A 23,133-nucleotide genomic window follows, 5' to 3' on the forward strand; every position below is an offset into this window, starting at 1 on the left:
ACGGTCAGGATAATTGGCTCCCGAACTCCAGGCAAACGCAGATTACAAGTTTGGAGACATTCAATTTTTACTATTTTAGCAATCAGAATATGAGTTCACGTGTTAGATGTAACTATTTCCACCAATCAGTTCGGTTTTTGGAGAGAACAACGAGAAAAGCCACGGAACTCCTTGGGAAACAAGGCATTCGAACTATGTTTAACAACCAGATCTCGTGTTGATTAGAATAAAGAGAAAATGATTTGCTTCAATGCCGTTGTCAACAAACGTGAGTGTGAAGCAATAGCAGCTTCTTGATTCAGTCAATCAAAGACAGCGCACACTACACTGTTAAAATATTTTTTGTGCCCCTTCCCTGTAGCACTCGTTCCGAGCTCTGGCCAGTTATTAACCAAGATAACATTGTACCATTTGTCAAATCTATCAAGGAATTATTTGTAATGATTGAGAGTTGCTAGCTGAGATACAGATTTTATACAAAGAACAAATCTTACTATTTGCATCATGTCAAGGAAAAACATTGTAACAAAAGCGGATTGATTCTTCAGGTCTAGAAAGAATGTTAGAATAGTCAATAAATATTTGGACTTTGTTCTGATTGTACCCTATTTAAATGTAAACGTTGCTGAGAAATGAGCATTGCTAGCTGCTAAAGATCCATGTCCATCTGCACTGTCAGCTGCTAAGGATCCATGTTCATATGAGAGCATAGAAGCGGATGATAAGGAAGGAAGCTGATCCACCTGGTATGCTCCACCACTTACAATGGTCGTTAAGGTTGTAATTGGTTCTGCAGACAATAGTCATAAAGTCTTCCAACTTTTTCATAATCTGCCTAGTGGGGACTCAAGGAAATGATCATCAACCAACCAAAGGCCATAATCGCGGAAGCGCTTGATCTTCTTCTCAAAACCAGTGATATAATTATTATGAATTATGACATGCGTTCCCTTGGTTTCCTGCACCCATGTCTGGTTCTTGAAGTATAATCCACCTGTTGGGAATGCTGTCTGGGGAAGCAGGCAGAGATCCACCTGCAGAAAATATCATCAATGTATAATAATCAGAAAGTGAAGTCTCACTTCTAGAAATATCTAATATTTGATCACATACTATCAATTTATGAATATCAGAGAGAAGCGTCATAGAAGCACAGATTTCAGACCCAAGAGTCTTTACATGCCCAAAATGAGAAACAACAATTTGCATTGGATCAGAAACGAAAGGGGCTGCCTGATTGTTTATGTGACCTCTGGAAAGTAGGACAAAGAGGCAAAAGATATTTCTAAATAACCCTCAGACGGAATTAGCCATAGATGTTTCCTTAGCATTATGATGAGCCAAATTTCCATGTTACAGGTTACCAAAAGAAGCAACTTAAATAACACGACTGAGAATTTATTTTTGAACATAAAAACACTATGCCTAGTGCGAATCAGAGAGGTACATCAATTAACAATGCTTTTCTGGATATGATATTAAGAACTGGTAAGGCATATTGTGAGAACCCTGAAGAGTTAGCCACTAGCCTTAAAGGTATGTGTCAAGGCAATATAGGGAAACATGAAAATATGGCACAAAATTTCCACTTAACAAATGAATAAAAAGGAAATAAACATATCAGAACTATTAGGCATGCACTACAACCCAGAAATAGTAATGACATGAAGGTGAAAAACAAACCTGTCCAGCAGTTCTGTTTAGTGCCCAGTTAAAAGCAGGCTGATCATTTGCTTTCTTTGCTTTGGACCACGGCTGAGCTTGAAGCTCCTCAATCCATTCCTTCATAACTAATTTTGCTCCATCCGTGGGACGCAGGAAAATCATGCAACTACATATGTAAGTGCGACCCTTTTTCCCTGGAGGTGGCAAATCATGAGAATGGTTTGGAGGCTTCACCTGATCAACCAAAAAGAAGAAGAATGAAGCAATTTTACGAGAAAAGCAGCAGTGGCAGCAAAATATTGCTAGTTTAGGGTAGCCTGGATTCAGGGGGTCATGGGTGACCATTGGGTTAAATTACAGGATATAATCTTCCATTCTCTACTTTATTTTTACTGCTACTCCACAATTTCCACAAAAAGAAAAGAAAGAAATAACATAGGCTTGCATCGCATAGATTACATTTAACCAGCATTCATAGATTAATCTTGGTGACAATAGAATTGCTTAAGATAAGCCAAAGTTCATTACTTTCTTAAAATCTAGTAGAATTGCTTAATCTTAATGAATATTTTGAAAATTCTTGCATAACACATTTTACAAACATTGAGTGCTTTCAATCCTAGTCCTATGCTCTACCATTCCAAAGATGACAGTGAGCCTGTTTTTTTTTTTTATTCTGTAATACAGTCAATGGTATCTGAGGTACCGCTTGCTTCTAATCCCTTCCAAAGATCTTAAAGACTCACTCTCTACATTTAGGATTTTATTCCCAAAAGGCTCCCGACAAAGATCGATAAGGAGAGGACTCCTCTCCTTCCTTACCAAATGGCTCACCCTGATTCAGGGTTTAAAGCAACCTGCCTTACCAAATGGACTAACACTGGATTCAGGGTTTAAAGCAAAACAGATTAAAACTATAAAGACAACATACCACAGCCATGTCATCAGTGAAGTAAACATCATGATTTCCTTCCAAATAACGAAAGGGGTCACCCAACCACACCATATCGACATCATTATACATAACATTATACCCAAGCTCCAAAATTTGCAACAAATGCCGAGGCCGCCTGGAAGTAAAATTGAAGAATCCCTGAACCAAGCAACCGATCAACATCATTTTTAAAAAGTTGAAAGCAAACAAAACTCATATATGAAATACAGGAATTGTACCTGAGAGCCAAATTTATGGGCAGTTTGTGAATCAGGTGCAGGCGGGACCAATACGGCATGACCAGGCCACTTCTCATTAACCTTATAAAGCGTAGCGTAATCTTCAGCTATTACAAGCACTTTGTCTTGGTGCTTTTGCCTGGTAATACTAATCAACCAATTGTTGAGAAAAGGTAAATAAGGTTGGCTCACGGCGCAGACGATTACTGTGCCGTTTTTGGCAACGAACGATGCCGCTTCGGCTAAAGTGTAGTCTCGCCATTTGGAAAGAGAAGAGGCCTTTATTGAGTTAGAGAACATGGATTGGGGCATTCCCGACCAGGGCAAGAATACTCCGAGGATTACCATGAGAGAGAGAAGAATAATTAGGCCGGTTGGGCTGAAGATCGAAATGGGTCTTTGAAAGGCTGATGAAGGACGTGGGGAGATTGGGTAGGCGTTTGAGAACGGGTTGTGGATGGGTCGTTGGTGCAAGAATGCTGACATTGTTGCTGGAAATAACAAAGATCAGAAACGAACAAGTTTATGTAAATTTACATGTAAGAAGAAGAGTTCAATCAGAAACAAAGAGAAACGCGTAGGAGTGGGAGTTTGGGTTTAAGGAAAAGTGTTCTGTTTTGAGATCGGATCTGTAACTATGAAGACGATAGCTTTGTGGTAGAAACAAACAGCAACAGAGGAATGATTGTGGGTCGGGTTGTCGTTGTTGAGTCCGAATTCTGTTCATTATAATAGTATGCGGGTTTTACCGCCTTTTTAGGGGTCATTATTATCAGGACATCTAAATGTAATGAATCTAACGACACATGGGTTTATCATTTTTTAGTTAAATTTATTTTGGATTGACCTTTTATTTTCTCAGTAAAATGGAATCTTAAAAGTGATTTAAAAAAAAAATCTTTTCGGATGTCTTCTTCGTGTCAATCTTTGGTTGATTTAATTGACAGTTTTTGGCATTTTTTCATTTCGATGGGAGAAGTTTGTGATTTGGCATTTTATTGTTCGTTGGTTCGGCCTTTTGATTATAATAATAATAACTTGAGTGTGACTTGAAAATTATTCTAAATTCTAGATATGAATCATTATCCCTGAAATGTTTTATGACAAGTTTACAGCTGTAACTTTTCCTCTTATGTCACATTATTATTATTATTATATTTTATTAAGATTTATATAAAAAATGAAATTAATCATTAATAACTTAAATTTAAAAGTTTTTAAATCACATAATTTAAATTTTAAATTTCATGTTGTTTGAATTCCAATAGTTGTAATTTGTATTAAAGCTTATGGCAACTCCTTTCAATTATGTTGATTTAATCTTAACTTATGAAGTGAGTTTGGATTATGATGCGTGATTTTAATGAAAATATCAAAAATTTGAATGAAAAAAATTGTGATAATCTAATATTCAAATCTCTCTTCTTCTAATTAAAAAAAACTATATTGTTATAAAATAATAATAATAATAATAAATATATCTTATAATTTCTGTTATTAGATCCAATTAGTAACGTACCTTAGATTTGCAACAAAAAATTATGACTACAATCATCAATCACCATCATGAATTACAATTCATTTTAATGGAAAAATTATGGCCATTCTTGGTAAATTAAGAAGCATCAACTTGAAATTATCTTTTTCCACTCAAACACAGGCATATCACAAGAAAAAAGTAAGCTAGAAGATAACCTGCAATGAATCAATTTATAGGCTCATTGATGAAGGCTGAAGTAATTATTGAGAGGGTGGAAGATGTTACTCACCTTCGTTATCAGATATTTTATACATATTGCTCATTATTAAAAACCCAAATAAGAGAACAGAGATGAAAAAAGAGAAAAGAAAATTTCATCTTGAGCAACTGTTAAAACTACTAATGAAGGAATCAACTACGGAACGACAAACAAGGGAGATAATTACAGGCAACTCCATCCGCATAAGGGAGAGATTTACATAATGGCGCCATTGGCTTGTTTGGTAAAGATTTATGCAACATATCCAGCCTTTAGCTTCGGTGCTTTCTGTTTGGCAAAGAAAGCTGACAGCATACTTCTGCTTCTAACAGGTGCACGTATAATCTCATGCTTTGGGTTGTCAAATGACCTGAACGCCGTCAAAGGTTTGGAACCCTCCAACTCCTGCAAAAACAGTACTTTTTCATAAACATGCAACAACTAAAGGAATATCCACCTGAGACGGATTTGTACCAAAAAGAGGGTATATAATCTCTTAATCAGAAATCTGCATTAGCAAGTAATATAAAGACAAGCAGGTACTCAAAAGTATCCATGCTGATGCAGATGCCTATATTAACCACACAGGCACTCAAGATCTGAAGATATGAAACAAGGCCACTTGGAGCAGAAGTTGGTTCCTAGAAAATGACTTGAGTACGGAATAAAAGTTATAAATTCCAAAAAACATTTTCCAGAAATTACAAATGAACAGAAAAGAAAAGCCATCCATCAACTCTTGTTTTAACCAAGAAGCATCAATTGAAAGGATGACAAACATGTCCGTCTGTATTCTTGTAGTTTGAAACATTACCCTATGTGTGATACCCAATGTTGGCACAAATGCATTAGAAGCAGGAAAAGGTGCTGCTGAAGAGTTTGCCTTCGTATTATCTCCATTTTCTGCAAGAATTACAGTCAAAATACAAGTCTTGTCATACAAAGCCTAATCATAAGCTGACTCTTTTATCATATAACAACAATGATATGAGCTGCTGATCTAATACACATACCCAATAACTGGAAAACCTCAGAACTGCTGCCTGAAGGTTTTGAGATTTCATTGCTGCATGTAAGCAATGTCAATTACTTCTTGCTCTCAGTAGAAGATTAGAAGAACTACACTGAAAGGAAAATACAATTATCCATCAAACAATGAACTGTTTGGCCAAACTAACCTTGCCAAAGGTTGTGAAGTCCCTTTCAAAGTAGACTTGGTTTCTGAGGCTAAGTGCCATGAAAGAGTTTTTGATGCAGGAGTACCTATACTTAAAACATTTAGTAAGTAACATGATATTCAACTTCTTCCTAAGAGAAAGTATTGTAAACAATGCAGTGAACAACTAAAAATAAAAGACTCCCTGCCTACTTAGAGACCTTATACCTGAAGGCTGAAGACGAGATTTTGCCTGGAAATAGTTTTGCCTAGGATCTGTCTGTATGTGTGGACTAAAATGTACCTTCTTATTGACAGAATCTGGCTTAGAGGAATTACAAAGGAAAAAAACCAACAAACAGGAAAAAGGAAAGGGAATGAGAAGCATGCTAAAATTTTTACCCACTAACTAGCTTCCAGAAAAACAAAGGCTTCTATCAACTACTCTTACTTGGTAAAATATAGTGCTTGTGGTGTCTTGGGATAAATGCCAACAACTGCTGCTGCCTGAGACCTTCTTTATCCGTATATGTTTGGCACATAAGAAGTTGCTAATATTAACAAACTAAATAAGTTCAGGCCCATCCATTCGATATTGTTCTTGTACTAGCATAGTAAACCAGAGAACCAGAGGAGTGCAAAGAGATTACCTGATTTAAACAAGATGCCTTTAGCTCCATGGTTGACACTTCCAATGTTTGCTGCTCAAGAAGATCAGTTAACTTGTAAGCCACAGTGCCAAGGTGATCAACAGCATTAACAAGAGCCCGTACAGCATAATCTTTCAGGTTGTCCAGTACCCTAATGGATGTATCCACAAAGAAAAGGAGTTGCATTATGAGAAGAGAAAGGATGCAAGTAACCCAAACAAATACAACGCATAAGCATGCAAGCTTGATATAAGAAACATCATAGAGGCAAGCCATTGCTTGCTTCTTGTGTAAGTCAATCATGTTGTAAAGTCACTCATCCTTTTGCTAGCATGAAAATGAAAAGGCTGTCAAAAAACAATGAATGAACTAACCAACATTTTATGCAGTGAAATACACAGCCTTACATCTGTTTCTGCTCACTCTGGAGATATGACTTTTCGCAGTATTCTGCAGCTGAGTAGAGCTGAGGCCTTAAGTTCTTGAGCTCCTGCAGAAAGGCATAGGGATAAATTCTCAAGTTGTGTAACAATGAGATGCTGGAAAGCTTTTGAACCACATAAGCCCAAAAATTCACAAAAACAGGCTTTGAAATCAACACCGAGGTCAAGTTAGCAAACCAAATAGAGCTCTCAACTTTTGCATATATTCACACATATAAAAAGGTCTGGAACTGACTATACATTCAGATTATCAGATGCATGCACTTTCCAATTTTCTTTTAATATAATATTCTTACATTATAGAACATAACAATCTCAGAAAGAGCTCTTTCATTACCTCATCAATTCAATTCAATTTCTACTTCAGTGATAGTACGGCTGGAACCTCAGAAATGGAAATGAAGAAATCATTGTTCTTCAATGAAAAACATAAGCCTATACCCTACTCACCAAATTGTATTTTCTAGCGAATTGAAGCAATATCTAACTTAGCATAGATTCATTCATTGCTATAACTCTAGTTTCTCGCTTTGTAACCTATCTAACTCTTAACTTAGTCATAAATGCTAAGGTCTTCAGTACTAAACCGTCAACTCTGCTTATTAAGACGCCAAAAGAACAAAAAAGAAAAGGTAAAACACACACACACACAAACAAATTTCCTAGCCAAACAAAAGCCATTTTCAGTTCATCTTCTCTCGAGCACATTAGGCGTCAGCAATCTAGCAATGACTTCGAAGTCAAACAGTCACTAAAACGGGACAAAAATAAAAAATTAATCAAATTTTAAAAAATTAACCAGATCTGGTCCCAAAAGATAAAGACTCGTAATCAAGAAATGAACCTGCAATGCTTTGACGAAGTTCTTGCTACGCTCCATGGAGACCTCGTCGAACGTCATGGCGGGATTTTCAGGCCTGGGAAACTCCACTTCCATTGCGGTCACCTCCTCTTATAAATTTCGACAACAAAAATTTCCAGACCCCTAAATCTTAAAACCATAAAAAAAAAAGAAGAAGAAAATTCAAGAACGCACAAGAATTCCCAAAAAGAAATAAAAAGGTGAAGTGCAGTGCAGTTATTAAACGATGAAAGAGTTAGACTAATGGAGAGATTTAAGGGGTGGGGGGAGGTTAGGTTTTTGGTGGATAGCTAAGCAAACTTGGGAGAGAAAGTAGAAATATGAAAGAAAAGTGAAGTAGAAGCAATTCCGAAGATTTGTTTAAGAATTTTTGGAGTTAATAGCAAGGGAAAATGACTTTACAACTTCTTTTTCTTTTTGAAGGGGGGAGTTACTGTTGTATTTAATTGCAAAGCGTCTCCCTCTCTCTCTCTGATGACTGTGCCTCTGCGTTCGTTTAATGTGGTAGTTGACAGACTTCACTCCATTCGGTGGTTTATTTTATTTTATTAAAATAATATTACAATAGCTAACGAAGGTTGTCGTTTTCGAAAGAAATGGATTTAAGAGGACGGTTTTGCCCCGCGGGTGGTGTGAGAGCTGGTCAACTGAAAGCTGTCAATTGAAGTGAAGTTGGATTTTTAGATTTTTATCGAATATTAGCAATTCATTTTTTCCCTTTTTCCGAAAAAATGAAAAGCTATTGACTGAAATTTATATAAATTCGACGTGGGAGTTAGGCCCATGGCCAACGCTATTAATCATGGTGCAATGATGGTTGTGAATTTACCATAATAAACAACTGATGGTTGTGGGACTTAGGAGGAAAGGTTGGTGGCTCTTATGGAATATAGCTTTTCGTCTCAGATACTGATGGATTTTTGCATCAGGCATCGGTGTGAAGCTCCAGCTGGCATATAGTAGTAGTGGTGGAAGTAATTTTGTTTATTTTAAAAGAGAAAGGATCCCTAGATTATATGCAATTTCTTTAAGTGGAATTATCACATGGTGTATGCCTGCTCCTCTTCTGTTTTTTTTTTTTTCTTTTTTAAGTGACATAATTATCGAAATCAACTAGATAATGCACCTGTGATCATGAAACAACTACGCTAATGACATTTCAACTTTTTCACCTTCAAAAGGCTGCTTTAGAGCCGGGAAAGAAGATTACCTGAAACTTTTCCAGAAGAAGTTAATGGACCCAGAGTATAATTCACCTTCAGAAACTCAGTTAAACAACATTCAGATCTTAGTATTTACTATTGCTGCTTTCACTCTATCTTGATCACGAAGATAGTCAATTATGGCTACAACTACTTACACCAAACTTGCACTGTACAAAATTATACAAATATTGGACAATGTTGCATTATATTGTTTGAGGTCATAACACGAGAATATAGTCATAATTCCCGATGCTACCAACCAGATACAAGCCAAGCGGTAACGAGTGCTTGCTTTGTGATCTAAAGCAAGCTTTACACATTGAGACTTATCTCAAGCTATTGCTCAATGCTTACTCAACCATGACACACACTATATACCAAAATTTGGAAACAGCCTTGCTGTTACTATGTCCTCTGTGAAGATGAAGATGATGAAATCTCAAAGTAAGTTGGCCTTGGTGTTGAGGGGCAACCAATGGTTCGGATTATATCCTCCACGGCTAGCACATGAAATTTTGGGGGCGAATTCAAAGCAATATTGTCAACTCGGTGCTCAAAGATTTTACCATTCTTGTCTAGTTTGTATTCAGAAGTGCCATCAAATCGACCACGGCTCTCCCATGGGACTCGGGGAATGCCATGGACAGTCCAGCGAACCATTATGACATTCTCCACAGGCTGCCATACACCAACAATCTCAAGCCAGAGAGCCTTGAAAAATATCCTCCCATGGAATCGCAGTGCCCAGAAGATTGACTTGTAATTGTCAATTCCAATGAAAGTATTGAGAGGATCTTTAAATACAATATCATCCCTAAACAGAGGAGAAGTAACTTGTCAGAATATGAAGTATTAAAGATGGACAGACTGCAAAACGACCAAGCACATGCTTTGTATAAAATTTAATGATGATGAAGATGATAAGACCATAAGAGCTGAAGGCAAATAATCTACTAAATAAAATAACCTAATAAGCGAACTTTCTCTCCTTCCCTTACACAAGTGTCACATAGAAATGCATATGACTTCAAGCAAGCTGTTTTGCACTAGCAAAGACAGCTGCACGGCAATATAGGATATTATTCAGATACAGCATAACTTTGCCAACCATCAGCATAACATGAACATGCATCACAGAGCAGGCTAACTTCTAGGTCCTAGCTAAGAGCCGAAGTTTCTCCCTTGCACATACACACTCAACAATCAACATTCAGACCAAAAGCAACACTTAAAGAAAATCCAATAACAAGCCACTCCATCAAAAACATAAGCTTAGAGCGCATGGATATGGGCTATGTACAAACTTATGGCGTTGCTTTTAACCTCTAACCATTAGAATTCAAAAACCAACAGTACTTAATCATTTTAGTTGCTAAGGAACAAAAGATTATATCTTGGGCACTATTCCACTCAATTGATGCAAAATTTTCAATATTTGAAGCCAAGTGAACTTTAAAATATTTGAATTATTCTATACGATTATCTACTCTTCCCTCCATTTCAAAGCGATCAAATAACATCTGGGAATACAAAAATAAGAAGGAAAAAAAAAAGAATTGAATTCGAACCTGTAAATATCGAAACTGAGCTCCCTGTAAAAGAGGTCTGGGAACTCCTCTCTCAAAGTCCGAATTGCGTACCCCATATTAACGTAATAATTCTGCTTCTCCTCTTCCTCTTTACTCGGCTTCGATCCTCGCTTCACTGGAGCCGAAAATTGTCCGTGCAACCTCAAGCTTTTATTCGAACCTGAAACCATAGCTCCAACATCTTTTAGACCAAACCTAACCTTAGCCTTCGACCAAATTTTCTCGTCATCATTCTTCGAGATGGTGAGGCTCTTGAGGAATTTAGGGCTATGGTTAGGGTTAGAGAAAATTTTTGCAGAGGCGGTGCAAATTTCAGGTGAATGTAAGAGAAATGCCATCTAGAGGTAGGATTCCAGAGGAAATTTTACAGCAGGAGAACGTGAATTAGAAGAACGAAAGGGTATGAATTGCCATTTTTTCTTCTACAGAATAAAGTAGGAAGTTTCCAGGATAGGTTTGCGTGGCTAGCGAGAAACTGTGAAAAGCCGAAGAGAATAGTTTTGGATAAATGAGTTTTATATTTTTATTTGCAAAATAATTAGTCCGTTTCATTTTCAGTCAGTCAGTCAACTGTGATTGGAGGAGTTTCGGATAAATAAGATAATCGAATTAAATCCAGATTATTGGTTATGGCCCTTAAAGACTTTATGGGCTAGCCTAATTTCATATCCTTTTATGTAAAATAAAAAACTTTTAACTTAATGTTTAAAATTTTTTTTAATTATTTAAGAAAATTTAATTTTTTTATTTAATAAAGTCTTAATATTTTTATATTAAGTCATATAAACTCTTATAATTAGTAGTTGATTAATTGTTATTAATTAAAATATTTATTATCATTTTTTGTCTATTTGGTGTTAACGCGATACATCAATAGTGAAAAATATGATATAATCAAGTTATCGTTTCGCGTCATCATTCGTTATGACATGTTAATATATTATGTTAATATCAATAACATAGAATGACAAGTGACATTATAATTAAGTCAATCATTAGTTATAAACGTTTATTTGATTTAAAATAAAAATATAAAAACTTAATTGAATACAATAAACATATAAAGATTTATTTGAATTTTTGTAAATAATTAGAGGTTTTTTTAAATATATACTTTAAGATTTCTTATTCTTTTGTATTTATGTAGATAATCTTATTTTTATAAGAAAAAATTTAAAAATATTTGAAGATTTCAAGAAGATTATGACTCAAGGATTTGAGACAAGTGGCATGAAACTCATGTATTATTTTTTTGGGAATTTAAGTAAATCTATTAACAACCATGAAATTTCGAACAAAATTGTCCAAAATCAAGAAGATCGATTCAATTATGTTCAAGTCTTGTTGAAGATACTTGACTTGCACAAGACTTGAAATCTTATTTGCCGTTGGGATTATGAGTTGTTACATGAAGAATCCTAACAAATTACACATGATGAAGAGGATACTATGTTAAATTAAAGCTATTATTTACTATGGGATTTTTTATTCATCCTCTATTTCAAATTGAAGGATTATTATAATAGTGATTTACAAGAAATCTTCATAATAATTGGTTTTATATTCCTTTCGAGAAATACAATTTCGTGGTGTGCAATCATCTCTTACATTTGCTTTGTCATATGGTTGAGAAGATTGTTAAAGTAACTTCACTTGAAGCAAACAGATGCTACAAAAATCATGATTGACAATAAGATGACTCAAGCTTTCGCAAAGAATTAAGAGCATGCTTGGTTGGGAGGAATGGAATAACTATTTCTCTCATATTCTCATTATTGAGATAAAGCTGTATTTTGTTCAATATAATGGTTATTCTTCAAAATAACTATTCCAAGAGAAACCTGAATAGCCATTACCAAGGCCCTCATTGATAATAGCTATTCCAAATTATTGGGAATAAGAAAAAAAGTTGATTAGATAAATATACCCTTTTACAATTTAAAAAATTACCTTATAAAAAATATTAAACCTATTTTTTCCTCTCTCTTCCTCACTCCTCTCTCTAAAGCACAAAAGATACAAAATTTTTTACTTCATTTTCAAAAAAAGGGAAATGAAAATATTTAAATATTATTTAATATATTAATATTATTTCACTATAATAAATATTATAAAGCATATTACTTAATATTATTATTTGAATATAATAAACGTAACAAAGAATATTATTTAGTATTATTTAAATTTAATGAAGAATATATTTTATATTTTAATATTAAATATTATTTAATTATAATAAAAGGTTTAATTATCTTCTAATACAAAATATTATTAAATTATAATAAAAATATGTTTGTATTTTGATGAAAATATTATTTAATTATAGTAAAAGTTATTTTGATTTTATTGCTCAGAATATTTTTATCTTTTAACAAAATAAATTCTTTAATTTTAATAAAGAGTATTTATTTTTTATCATAGTTTTTTTTTTATTTTTTAATTAAAAAATCTTTAAATTTTAATAAAGGGTATTTTTATCATTTACTCATTATTTCTTAACCATTCTTAAAATTATTCCTGCCAGCCAAATAATAGAATAAGTAATAATAGCAATTTTTATCTTATTCCATTCCCATGAACCAATCTACATAATAGTTATTATTCCTCTATTATATTCCTTTGAAATGGCTATTATATTCCTTTGGAATGGCTATTATATTCCTATTCTATTCTTTCCAGTGAACCAAATATGCCACAAGTGTTTCTTGATCGAAGCAAGCATATCGACACAATGTATTATTATATTCAATAATGCATTACTAAGAAGGAAGTTGAGTTAGAGTATGTGAAGTCTATGCATCAAGTTGTTAATCTTTTACAAATTCCTTCAAGAATGATAGCTTTCAGAACTTAAGGTTTATTATTGGAATTCTAAAAGGTTCAAATTTAAGGCCGAGAATTGCAAGATATTTATCTTGAAATTTGATCTTATTAATGTGTTTATGAACTTAAATATTCATGAATCTATATTAATATTAGTTGTTATTAATATATTTATAAACTTATTATTCATGAATCTAGAAAAATCTTTTGAATCTAATATTTGAGTCTAGAATCCTCTTTTGAGTAATATAAATACAAATGTCATGCAAGAAAAAACACAAGAAAAAAAAGTCATTTGAAAAAGAGTCTTATCACATTCTTAGTGACTTCCTTTTCCCTTTTCTTATTGTGTGAGTGTCAACAACCTTTCAACAACTTTCATTGACTTCCTCTTCCCCTTTCTTAGTGTGTGAGTGTCAACAACCTTTCAACAAACATCCATTGAAATAGAATGAATGAAAAATAAGTAGGGCAATCATTCAATTTTCCTCTCAAATTAGGTTTTTTTTTCTTACATGAACCTCTAATTACTATATAAAAATTTTCACATAGCTGCATTCAAATATCAAAGTAAAACACAATATTCCCCTATTTAAATATAAGGTGAGAACTAAAACATGACGGATTAACCTAGATCAATAATTCTCAACTTGTCAGATGTTTCAATACAAAATCTTATTGGTTGATGCTAGAAAATATAATTATCCTGTTGCATTAAATAAATCTTTATCAAACAAATCAAATATTTGAGTTGTATCAACCTTACCATAAATCCTTTTTTGCATCTTTCACTTTGAATTCAAAATCCTGTCCATAGTCTAATATTTTAAAAACTGAAATATGAAGCCATGAAACTTATCCAAATTATTCTCCAAAAACTCAAAAAACAACTCATTCTAGTAATTACACACTGCAATTAGAAGTAAAAATGAATCATTCCAGTAATTCCACACTGTACTAAGGAGTAAAATGGGGATTCTAATAATTATACACGCCACTTGAGTAAAATGGAGTTGGTTAGTAAGTTTTGTATGAAATGATTGAGCAAGTTCAAGATAATCTTCGAAGTTTTGGTTGAATAAGAAAAAAAAAAGTTTATTATTTGCAGCATTGACATCAATCTCATTTGTTTTATAAAACTTGTTTAAGAGTTCCCCTCCTACTCATTTTTTGTTGTTTTTTAGAAATTTATAGTCATTGTTGTTTGTAAGAACTCGTATTCAAAAAATTATTGCTCATAAACAAGTTCACATATCAATATCACATTTCTTAAAAAAACCTTTCCAAAAGCAATGCAAATAGCAATCCAAAATTGTATGATATTTGTAATAATTTCATAACATATTAAGAACAATATGCTGAATAAAATGATAAATTATTTTCTTTTTATTTTTCTTGTTTCCATTGAAGATATTTCCAATCAATGCTAGTTATAATAAAAACAAATCAAGAACAATGTAAAATATTTATAAAGAAAACATCAAGATAGTTATTCTTGATTTGAAACTTAATTCAGAATGAAACTCAAAATTAAAACGAAAATAAAAATAAAAATCTGATGATTTCGAGCCAATCTCATGGATATGTCATGGGACGTGAGAATTTGATCTGAATCCTTCGTCGGGTCAAACTGATGAACCTTTATTGAGCTTTGGGCTTCTTTTGGGCCCATTTTGACCCCCATTATCTATTGGACCCTTCTCCATTTTTCATTCCCTACATGAGAATTTAAAGAAACAATTTAAAAATTCTAGGCCATTTGACTTAAGAATATGAACCATTTAGCAGGTTTAATATACAAATGCGGCCCGTTCCAATAAAGGAAAAAAAATATTAATTTGTTCTTCTTCGCTCAAAATATAAATTGTTCGTCCTTGCTCAAAAAAAAAAAAAATTGCATATCTTTTTGTGTATTTTTATATTATAATAATGTAATATCTCAATTACCTTATTATTAACCATATTTAAAATTGGAATTAGTTTTTATCAAAAATTAAATTGATATTAGTTTCAACAATTTTTTTTCACTTTTATTTGTTAATGTGAATTTTTTTTATGTAGCAAAAATTATGTCATAATCATATATACCCATGCATGTGACAAGTTTAAAACTACAAATAGCATTGCAGCGTCATGCCATTATTATCAATACTATATACAAATACAATGGGAAAACTGTATTAAATGGTTCCAATCCGACAAAATAGTAAGCACAATCAAACTGCCAAAGAGGAAAAAAATAAAAGGTAAGGAAACCAGTATCAAACAACTGGGGTGGAATCTGTCTAAGTCATTTTGTTCTCCCTTTTACATGCTTACAGATTACTGGATTAGCTTTGTGGAAAATGCCTAAAAACAGAATACATGATGTTGACGATTTTTATGTGCAAAAAGAGAAACACACAGAGGAAAGGAGTTTTGGAAGAGTTTATTTTCTTTCTATGTACCTCTATTCACCAAAAACAAAAGGAGAATTTTTTTCACGCAAGAAAGAGAATATTACTTTTTTTTGTTCTAATAAGAAACATGCCGTCCGTCCAATATTGATTAATTTCACCTCAATAAAATACTATATATAAAAACTTTTAAAAGGTGGGGCGAAATAGAAAAATAATTGTAGCACCGACAACTAGGAAGAATATTATGTGAGACTGATGTAGTATGGGCTTAGTTTACGAGTGCTTTTCACGTTTGGATAGGTTTAAATGCTATTGCTATGTTTATGAAACAAATTTAAAATTACATTAAAGAAAAACTAAATTCATATTTTTTTTTTGAAAGAAAATAATTTCATTCAAGACAATGAGCAGTAACAAAGGACACGGTTTACATCAGGAAAATGAACCAATTGGAGAGAGAGCAAGAAAATGAACCAACTGGAGAGAGGTCTAGTGCTGCGCAATCTTCAATTTCTTCATAATTCCTAGCGCATAGCCCTTGAAGTTGAAACCCATTTCCCTTGCACAACTGCTTCAGCGTCACGTACCACGATACCCAACCCTCGCACTGTGTTTGTTCTTGCTTATTATTATACTGTATTTTGTTGGTCGTAGGTATGCTAACGAAGATTGATCAAGATCCAAAAATCAAGTATAGGGAAAAATGAGAAACCTTGTGGCATGGAAAGAACTACAGCCAAGGCTCAAGCCAAAAGCAAAAGGAGAGAGGTTAAAAACGCCCTTTGCTCATTGAGATTAACAGAAAAATAGACCAGCAAAGAATTCAAGAATATCTGAATCGTATATGAAAGAAGAGAAGAGCAGATAAACGATAAAACTCTGATTGTGCTAAGAAGCAACCGATGTTTCATCCTAAACACTGGACACAAAAGAAATTGAATTTCGATACCCCGAGAAAAATACGCCGGGCCAAGAAAGAAACAGATCCTCAACCATGAGTGTTAACAGCTTCCCACAACAAATTCTTAGGAACAGGGTTGGTCAGGTCCCGGGCCTGCAGGGCTGCAGTTCTGAGAGTCCTAATAGTCCATCGATTGGCCTCCCAGAAAGACAGACTCCTGTAAGGCAAGTTGTGCTTCTTGCAGAGATCCCTCACTATCGGAGAAACCTTCCTCAATTGGCATCGGGGCAACCTCGGGAACAAATGGTGCTCTAGCTGGAACTGCAGACCACCAAAGAACCAATCCATCCAGGAAGAGCAGGAAATATCCAATGTTCCACCTGTCTGCTTCTCGAACCAGTCATTGCCATTTGGAGGTCCAACATATACATTTGCTGCGAAATGGTTCAAACAGAATTGAACATGTTGAATGGATGTAACAGCAAAGCTGGCAAGAACAAACATGATCCTCTCTGGCCAATTTGGTAGACATGAAACCAGGAGAGGGAACCAAGTCCAGAATATAAGGATCCCCATTATATTCAAAGCTCTATCTGGGACTTTCCGATTTGAAAACAATAGCAAGAATGTTTGTAGATACAAGTTGACCCTTGCCACACACATAACAGGATAAAATGTCCAATGCTGGTAACTGATCAGGAACCTTGCAAAAGGATCAAACTTCAACTTCCTCCCGTAAAAGTAAGACGTCATTGAATCGAAGAAACGTGAAGATACTGCAAGGACTGGAATGTGCTGAAGATCAGGGTCGTAATCCAGGCTGTTGCAGGCAATGTGGTGTGCATTGTGAGTCCATTTCCACCAGGCAATGCTAATTCCGGTTAAACAATTCCCAGAAACAATCTGAGCGAGCTTGTTGTAACCACGGCTAGCCATTACCTGGTAATGACCAGAATCATGACCAACATAGGCGCTTTGCATCCAAAGCAAACCCAACAACATGGCTGAACCCAGATGAGCCCATACACTTTCGCATCTCAAAACACCATAAAGAACAACGAGAAACATTAGAGCTACAGACGTTAACGAGAAAAGGGCCACATGACCTTTCTTTTCAAACATACCAGTTTTGGCAAACTCCGAGACAAGCCTTCTATAATCCTTGGATACCTCCGAGACCTTGAAATCTTTGAGATAATACCCCGTGAATAACTTGTCAAGATATTTCCAGGCAGTTCCCGGGTGATACGCAATAAACGCATCAGTAACATCTTGGCCAGCCAAATTCAAGAGCGGGATTTCCCCACCAGGATGCTCCTTAGCCCAACCTGAAACATTGTAAACTTTACCCTGGATAGAGATCCACAAATCTCCAGGCTTGTTGTGTTCTTTCAGCTCTTCAGCGGTAATATATTTCTTCTCACACTCCATTGAGCCAAAACAAAACGTTGTTCTTCAAAAGGGGAGATGGTTTAAAACCATATACGAATCAAACCAAGAAAACCCCGCCTGATCTTTGATGTTTCTTATTTTTCAAAACGGGGTTGGCTTGTTCAACAGAACACACCCCTCCTAACCGGGATTCTGATTTGATTTGATTTTGATCGAATAACTCACCCCCCCCTCCTATCTCTCTCTCAACGTTTATCTATGTTCTACCCCTCTTTGGTGTTCTGGTTTGTGACTATTTTTACGAGGCTATTTATGATTTACAGCGCACAAAGGGAGAGATTTAGATTGAGTTTGACAGCGAAGCCCACGCGGTTCATCATCAGCCGTTAGGTAGTCGTTTCATACCACGACAACGGAAAGGCTAAAATATTGAATCCCAAGTCATTTATATTTTTACCAACTTCAGAATTATAGTACTCCACAATCTTTGTTTTTTTTCTGGACAAGATCTGTGGGCCATATGTCAGTGAAGGGCTCTTTGATAGGGTAGGCCGTAGGGCACAGGGATGTAAAGTAGGCCGCGTTGCAGGTTATTAATTGCTAATAACACCGTGAAGATATTTTGGGGAACGGTGCAGGAGCTTTTGGAGGTCGTATCGCATGTGGGTTTATGGAGACAAACACTGCCCTGTTAGCCAATTGACAGGCAATATTTCTCCATTTCTTTTCTTCTTCCTTTTGAACCATTCAACATAAAGTTTGAAAAGGCATACAGTGAAAACTGAAAAAGATTATAATATTTTATGAAAATAAACAGAGTACTAGTATAGTTGTCTCCCACTTCTGTTTTTATTTCAAAAAAAATTATTTATTAATTTAATAATTATTGTAACTATTTTATATATATAGTTCAAAAAATTGGCATATCTTATCTTATTCAAGCATGTGATATTTTCATTATATTACACTTCCACATGCAAATAAGAGAAAATTACCTTTATTTGGACATACCTTCATCTTGATATCTCTAAAGAGTATACTATATCAACGAAAAATTAGATAAATTTCATAGTTTTAATTCAAAAAATATGTCTATTCATTAAGTGAATGAGCATCTTATTTATAAATTTAAGATATATTTTATCTTTTATTAACGCAATTCGTAATATAAATTTTACCGATAATTTGGCATGTATTCAATGTCTGATTGATAAGAAATTTCTCATGACAGAATTATTTTTCACTTAAACAATATTATTATTATTGTTATTATTTTCTGGTTTTGGTAACCATAAATGCGTACGGATGGATGATTCTTTCATGTGAAAGTCAAGGAAGAAGAGAACGGTGTCCCCATCAAGAAGAGCAAAATAATTAATCGTTTTGGTATGAGCATAACTTTTTATTGGATGTAATAATTTCTTTTGCTTCTTTCTTTACGATATTCAATGCAAGTTGCTTCCATTAGCATCTCAGGATATTTCAATCTCGAATAAATTAGACTATCAGATATGACTTTCAGGGGTGAGCATGACGTTCCAAATGTGCACGCATCAATTGTGATAAAACGCAATAATACAAAGATAAATGAGTAGATATTTTCCAAAAATATAAAAAGAAAATTGAATTTGTACATATCAAGGAAATGAATATAAAAGGCAATACATTTGAACCAAAAAAAGAAAACCATAAACAAGCTGGTCCTATAAACTTATACATTTCACACCTTGTAAGGAAAAATAATAATAATAATCGTTTCCTTAACAGGCCGGCAATGTGATCTCCATCATCAATTTCGTCTTAAACCATTACCCTGTAATAAAAAAGGGAATATGCTTTAGAATTTACGAATATTCTAATTTAAGATAGAGCTTTTTGTGTTTTGGAAAAAGAATTAAGGTGTAAGAAATAAGGCACGAGAGTCAAGTGAATGGAGCAGCTCAACTTCTGGGACTCCATGGAGCCTTTGTCGGGAAAATAACAGCTGGTTGGGCTTGGATTTTGAAGGAGCGCCTGTGTCTCACAAGCGTGGAAAATCAGTCTAAATCTGGAAATGAAACAAACCCTTCTGTTTTTTTTTATTAATCTGGAAATTACCTAAAAAATGAATTTTCCTATTTTGCTTATGGCCAGAACGTGAGGACGTTACGTTAACTAATGATTCCATGTCAGAGCCACGTCATATCAACCTTGACAACCGTGCACTCAAAAGAAGAGCACCAAGCGTCCCCAGGGCTGGTTCAAATTTAGTACCCTCGGGGGCCAGATGTCATCCTCGCCGGTTACTATTTTTAATTATGGATTTTCATTTTTTTTTTCAGATCTGTTTTCCATTTACTGTCATTGCTATCAATGAATTGCCGTCTTCTAAGCAAAGTTAAATTAGCTATAGCGATATATACCTTTATTTATTGTCTTTAGAAAAAAGAACAAGGCTGTACGGCTTTCATGCTGGAAGCTTTAATCATGTTGTGTAAGTAAATTGAGAAAGAATGTAGACAAAGTGATGTGTCATTAGAGGAAAATGAGGAAAAGATACATTATAACGTAGTATAAAGCTTTCTCATGGAGGAAAGAAACCTTAGCGTAAAGAGTAGGCAAAGCTGTATATTTAACAATTGCTCCTACTTGTACTTCAAAAGATTTTTGTGGCCTACTAATATCAAGTTATAATGTTAATTAATTGTTCCGCTAATGCGACATTCAGCCTGTTAAGTATTATTATAGAGATTTATGGAGTTAATTGCAAATGATTTTAAAAACCAAAAAGAAAAACAACTGCACTCATTGGAAGAGTCAAGGTCGTCAAAGAAAATGAGAGAGATCTGAAAAAAAAAAAATCAATAATGTGATAGAAAATAGTTAGGGGCAAGCAACAGTGTTGTTATTTATTAGGGCTAAGTATCAGCCTAACATTCACATGTTATCGTACATCAACGGAATTGGACCGATACCCTGATTCTAGATGCTTATGGCCCACCTTCGATTGAAGAATCAGACCGCAAGACGACTTTTGCAGTCAATTTGAACTGTTTATTTTATATATATATATATAAACTATTCTACTAATTTTATTGTTACTTTATTTTGTGAATCAATGACAATATGCATTATAATATTTTGATTTGAATGAAAAAAAAAAAACATATTTTTGTTTCAAATGATTTCTCAGTTGTTTTTGGGTAAATTTTGAATAAAGCAAAGCAAAACTTACATCGTGAAGTCAAGCCTATGGCATCAAATTGATGGAGAACACTGAGTAACCACCATTGATCAAGAATAAATTAGAATCTTGTTGCTTATGTTTTTTTAGGTTGTTGTTTTTTCACTTCAAAGTTATGAGATTTTTTGAATTGTTAATAAAATAATTTTGAATGATTTATTTCTTTCTTTGAATTTTTTCTTTTTTCATCGTTATATGCCATTTTTTTTAATTTTTAAAGATAATAAACGTTGAATGAAAAATATTTTTATTATGATATTTTTGCAATTTTTTATTTTTTAATTATTCAAGAATAATTATGTTTTGTCATGTTTATAAATAATTATTGATTAATGGTAATGAATAGTTAAACTGTCATTAATACATTTTGAAATAAAATGGGATTAAAGTGTACTTCAAAGGAGTATTGAAGGGGGCTTTGTATTTGACTCCAAGTTTTGTCATAATGGTTACATTAATTCAAACTCAACTAATAATTAATAATTTATCTAAATTCTACTTCCAAATTTAAGCCTTTTAATCTTATGGATAACGAATTAATTTTACATGTTAGTTATTCTTTATTATAAATTTATAATAATTTAGAAATTAAATTAGGAATACATATTTTTAGTCATTATTAAAGCATTCCCGTGAGGTGTCAATTTCAACTTCAACTTCAAAATTAGTAGGAATAAGCAAAATACTAAATCTAAGATTAAGGGCGAGTATGGTTCGATTTTGTTGATTGTCAATTCGATTTTACTTAAAATTGATCAAAAAAATTTATTTCAAAAATCACCTGAACTGAACCTTTTAAAAGGTCAATTTTGATCGATTTTACCAGACTTTGGTTCAATTGATCTTAAGTCGATTTTTGAGGTGGACTGTTTTGGGTTGACTTGGGCTAATTTGGGTTTATTTGGGTCTTTTTTTGTTCAACCCTCTGTAAATAGCTCTATTTTTTTGTTTGACTTGGGCTTTTTTATGTAACTTTTTGTAAATGGTTATTTTAGATTCATTTATTTATATGTAATTCTTTGGATCTATTTATTTCTTTTAAATAGTTAATAATATTAATCTTCATGTAATAAATAATCCTAATCCTTTGGAATTATTTTTATTTGCACTAATATCATTTTTTACAAGTAAAAAACAACATACAATACTTATAATTTCTGACATGTTTTCTCACTAGCATGAATTTTAACTAAAAAAATAATATTCATAATCTCTCTAACCAAGCTTTCTCTATCTTATTATTTTCATAAAGCCATTTACATATTTTGTTCACATATTCTCTCTCTCTCTCTCTCTCACACACACACACACATATTCTCTTGTTATTTTCACATATTTTCTTCTTATTATTGTTCTCTTTTTTCCAAAAAACAATAGGTGGGCGGTCAGTTTAAAGGGGAAGGAGTCCTCTCGACGACTAAGCCGATGACTAACGAGGCCGATCATTCCAACCAACGATTGCAACAACAACCATTGATTATAACCATCGGTTGCAGGAATCGACGATTGCAACAGTTGCTTGGTTGCAATTAACCGCTGCACAGAGTTATCTAAGATGGTAAGATTACAATCATAAAACACTAATTCAAATACTAAACAAGGTGATATTGGTATTTTAATGCAAATATTCATTAATAATAAAAAGAAGGAATAATACTTTAAAACTTTTAGAATTATTTTAAAATTTTCAATTTTTTTTATTTTGCCTAAAGTAAAATATATTCTGATGACTAAGGATGAACTAATCATTTTAGTCAAAACGTTGCTAATCGTTTTAGTCAAAACGTTGCTAATCGTTTTAATCAAAACGTTACTTGTCATTTTATTTTTAAATAACGTTGATATGAAAAGTGAAAAATATCAAATAATTATATTATCATGCCATATAAGCATGTTATATCATTATCCATTAC

At 33.6% G+C, this 23,133-nt stretch overlaps 4 protein-coding genes across 4 annotated transcripts; all 4 read right to left on the bottom strand.

The window, feature by feature from the left end:
- Positions 1 to 453: 453 nt before the first annotated feature.
- Positions 454 to 3,558, bottom strand: MGP4 (Nucleotide-diphospho-sugar transferase family protein). The gene is made up of 4 exons (XM_007051607.3): positions 2,839 to 3,558; positions 2,597 to 2,758; positions 1,684 to 1,899; positions 454 to 1,034 (listed from the first exon to the last, which is right to left on the bottom strand). Exons 1-4 carry the CDS (start codon positions 3,322 to 3,324, stop codon positions 825 to 827), a joined length of 1,074 nt encoding a protein of 357 aa, XP_007051669.1. The 5' UTR covers positions 3,325 to 3,558; the 3' UTR covers positions 454 to 824.
- Positions 3,559 to 4,531: 973 nt separating this feature from the next.
- ABIL1 (ABI-1-like 1) lies at positions 4,532 to 7,913 on the bottom strand. Its single transcript, XM_007051609.3, has 9 exons — positions 7,671 to 7,913; positions 6,791 to 6,873; positions 6,384 to 6,534; positions 6,185 to 6,284; positions 5,962 to 6,054; positions 5,756 to 5,840; positions 5,591 to 5,643; positions 5,392 to 5,480; positions 4,532 to 4,982 (listed from the first exon to the last, which is right to left on the bottom strand). Exons 1-9 carry the CDS (start codon positions 7,761 to 7,763, stop codon positions 4,830 to 4,832), a joined length of 900 nt encoding a protein of 299 aa, XP_007051671.1. The 5' UTR covers positions 7,764 to 7,913; the 3' UTR covers positions 4,532 to 4,829.
- A 1,045-nt stretch (positions 7,914 to 8,958) lies between these two features.
- On the bottom strand, positions 8,959 to 10,969 carry LOC18614051 (DUF2358 family protein (DUF2358)). Its single transcript, XM_007051611.3, has 2 exons — positions 10,462 to 10,969; positions 8,959 to 9,707 (listed from the first exon to the last, which is right to left on the bottom strand). Exons 1-2 carry the CDS (start codon positions 10,818 to 10,820, stop codon positions 9,299 to 9,301), a joined length of 768 nt encoding a protein of 255 aa, XP_007051673.3. The 5' UTR covers positions 10,821 to 10,969; the 3' UTR covers positions 8,959 to 9,298.
- A 5,466-nt stretch (positions 10,970 to 16,435) lies between these two features.
- Positions 16,436 to 18,296, bottom strand: SLD2 (Fatty acid/sphingolipid desaturase). The gene has a single exon (XM_018114009.2). It carries the CDS (start codon positions 18,034 to 18,036, stop codon positions 16,693 to 16,695), a length of 1,344 nt encoding a protein of 447 aa, XP_017969498.1. The 5' UTR covers positions 18,037 to 18,296; the 3' UTR covers positions 16,436 to 16,692.
- Between the last annotated feature and the right edge of the window lie 4,837 nt (positions 18,297 to 23,133).

Source organism: Theobroma cacao, chromosome 1 (genome assembly GCF_053813885.1).
Source record: "Theobroma cacao isolate CCN51 chromosome 1, ASM5381388v1, whole genome shotgun sequence".
NCBI lineage: Eukaryota > Viridiplantae > Streptophyta > Magnoliopsida > Malvales > Malvaceae > Theobroma > Theobroma cacao.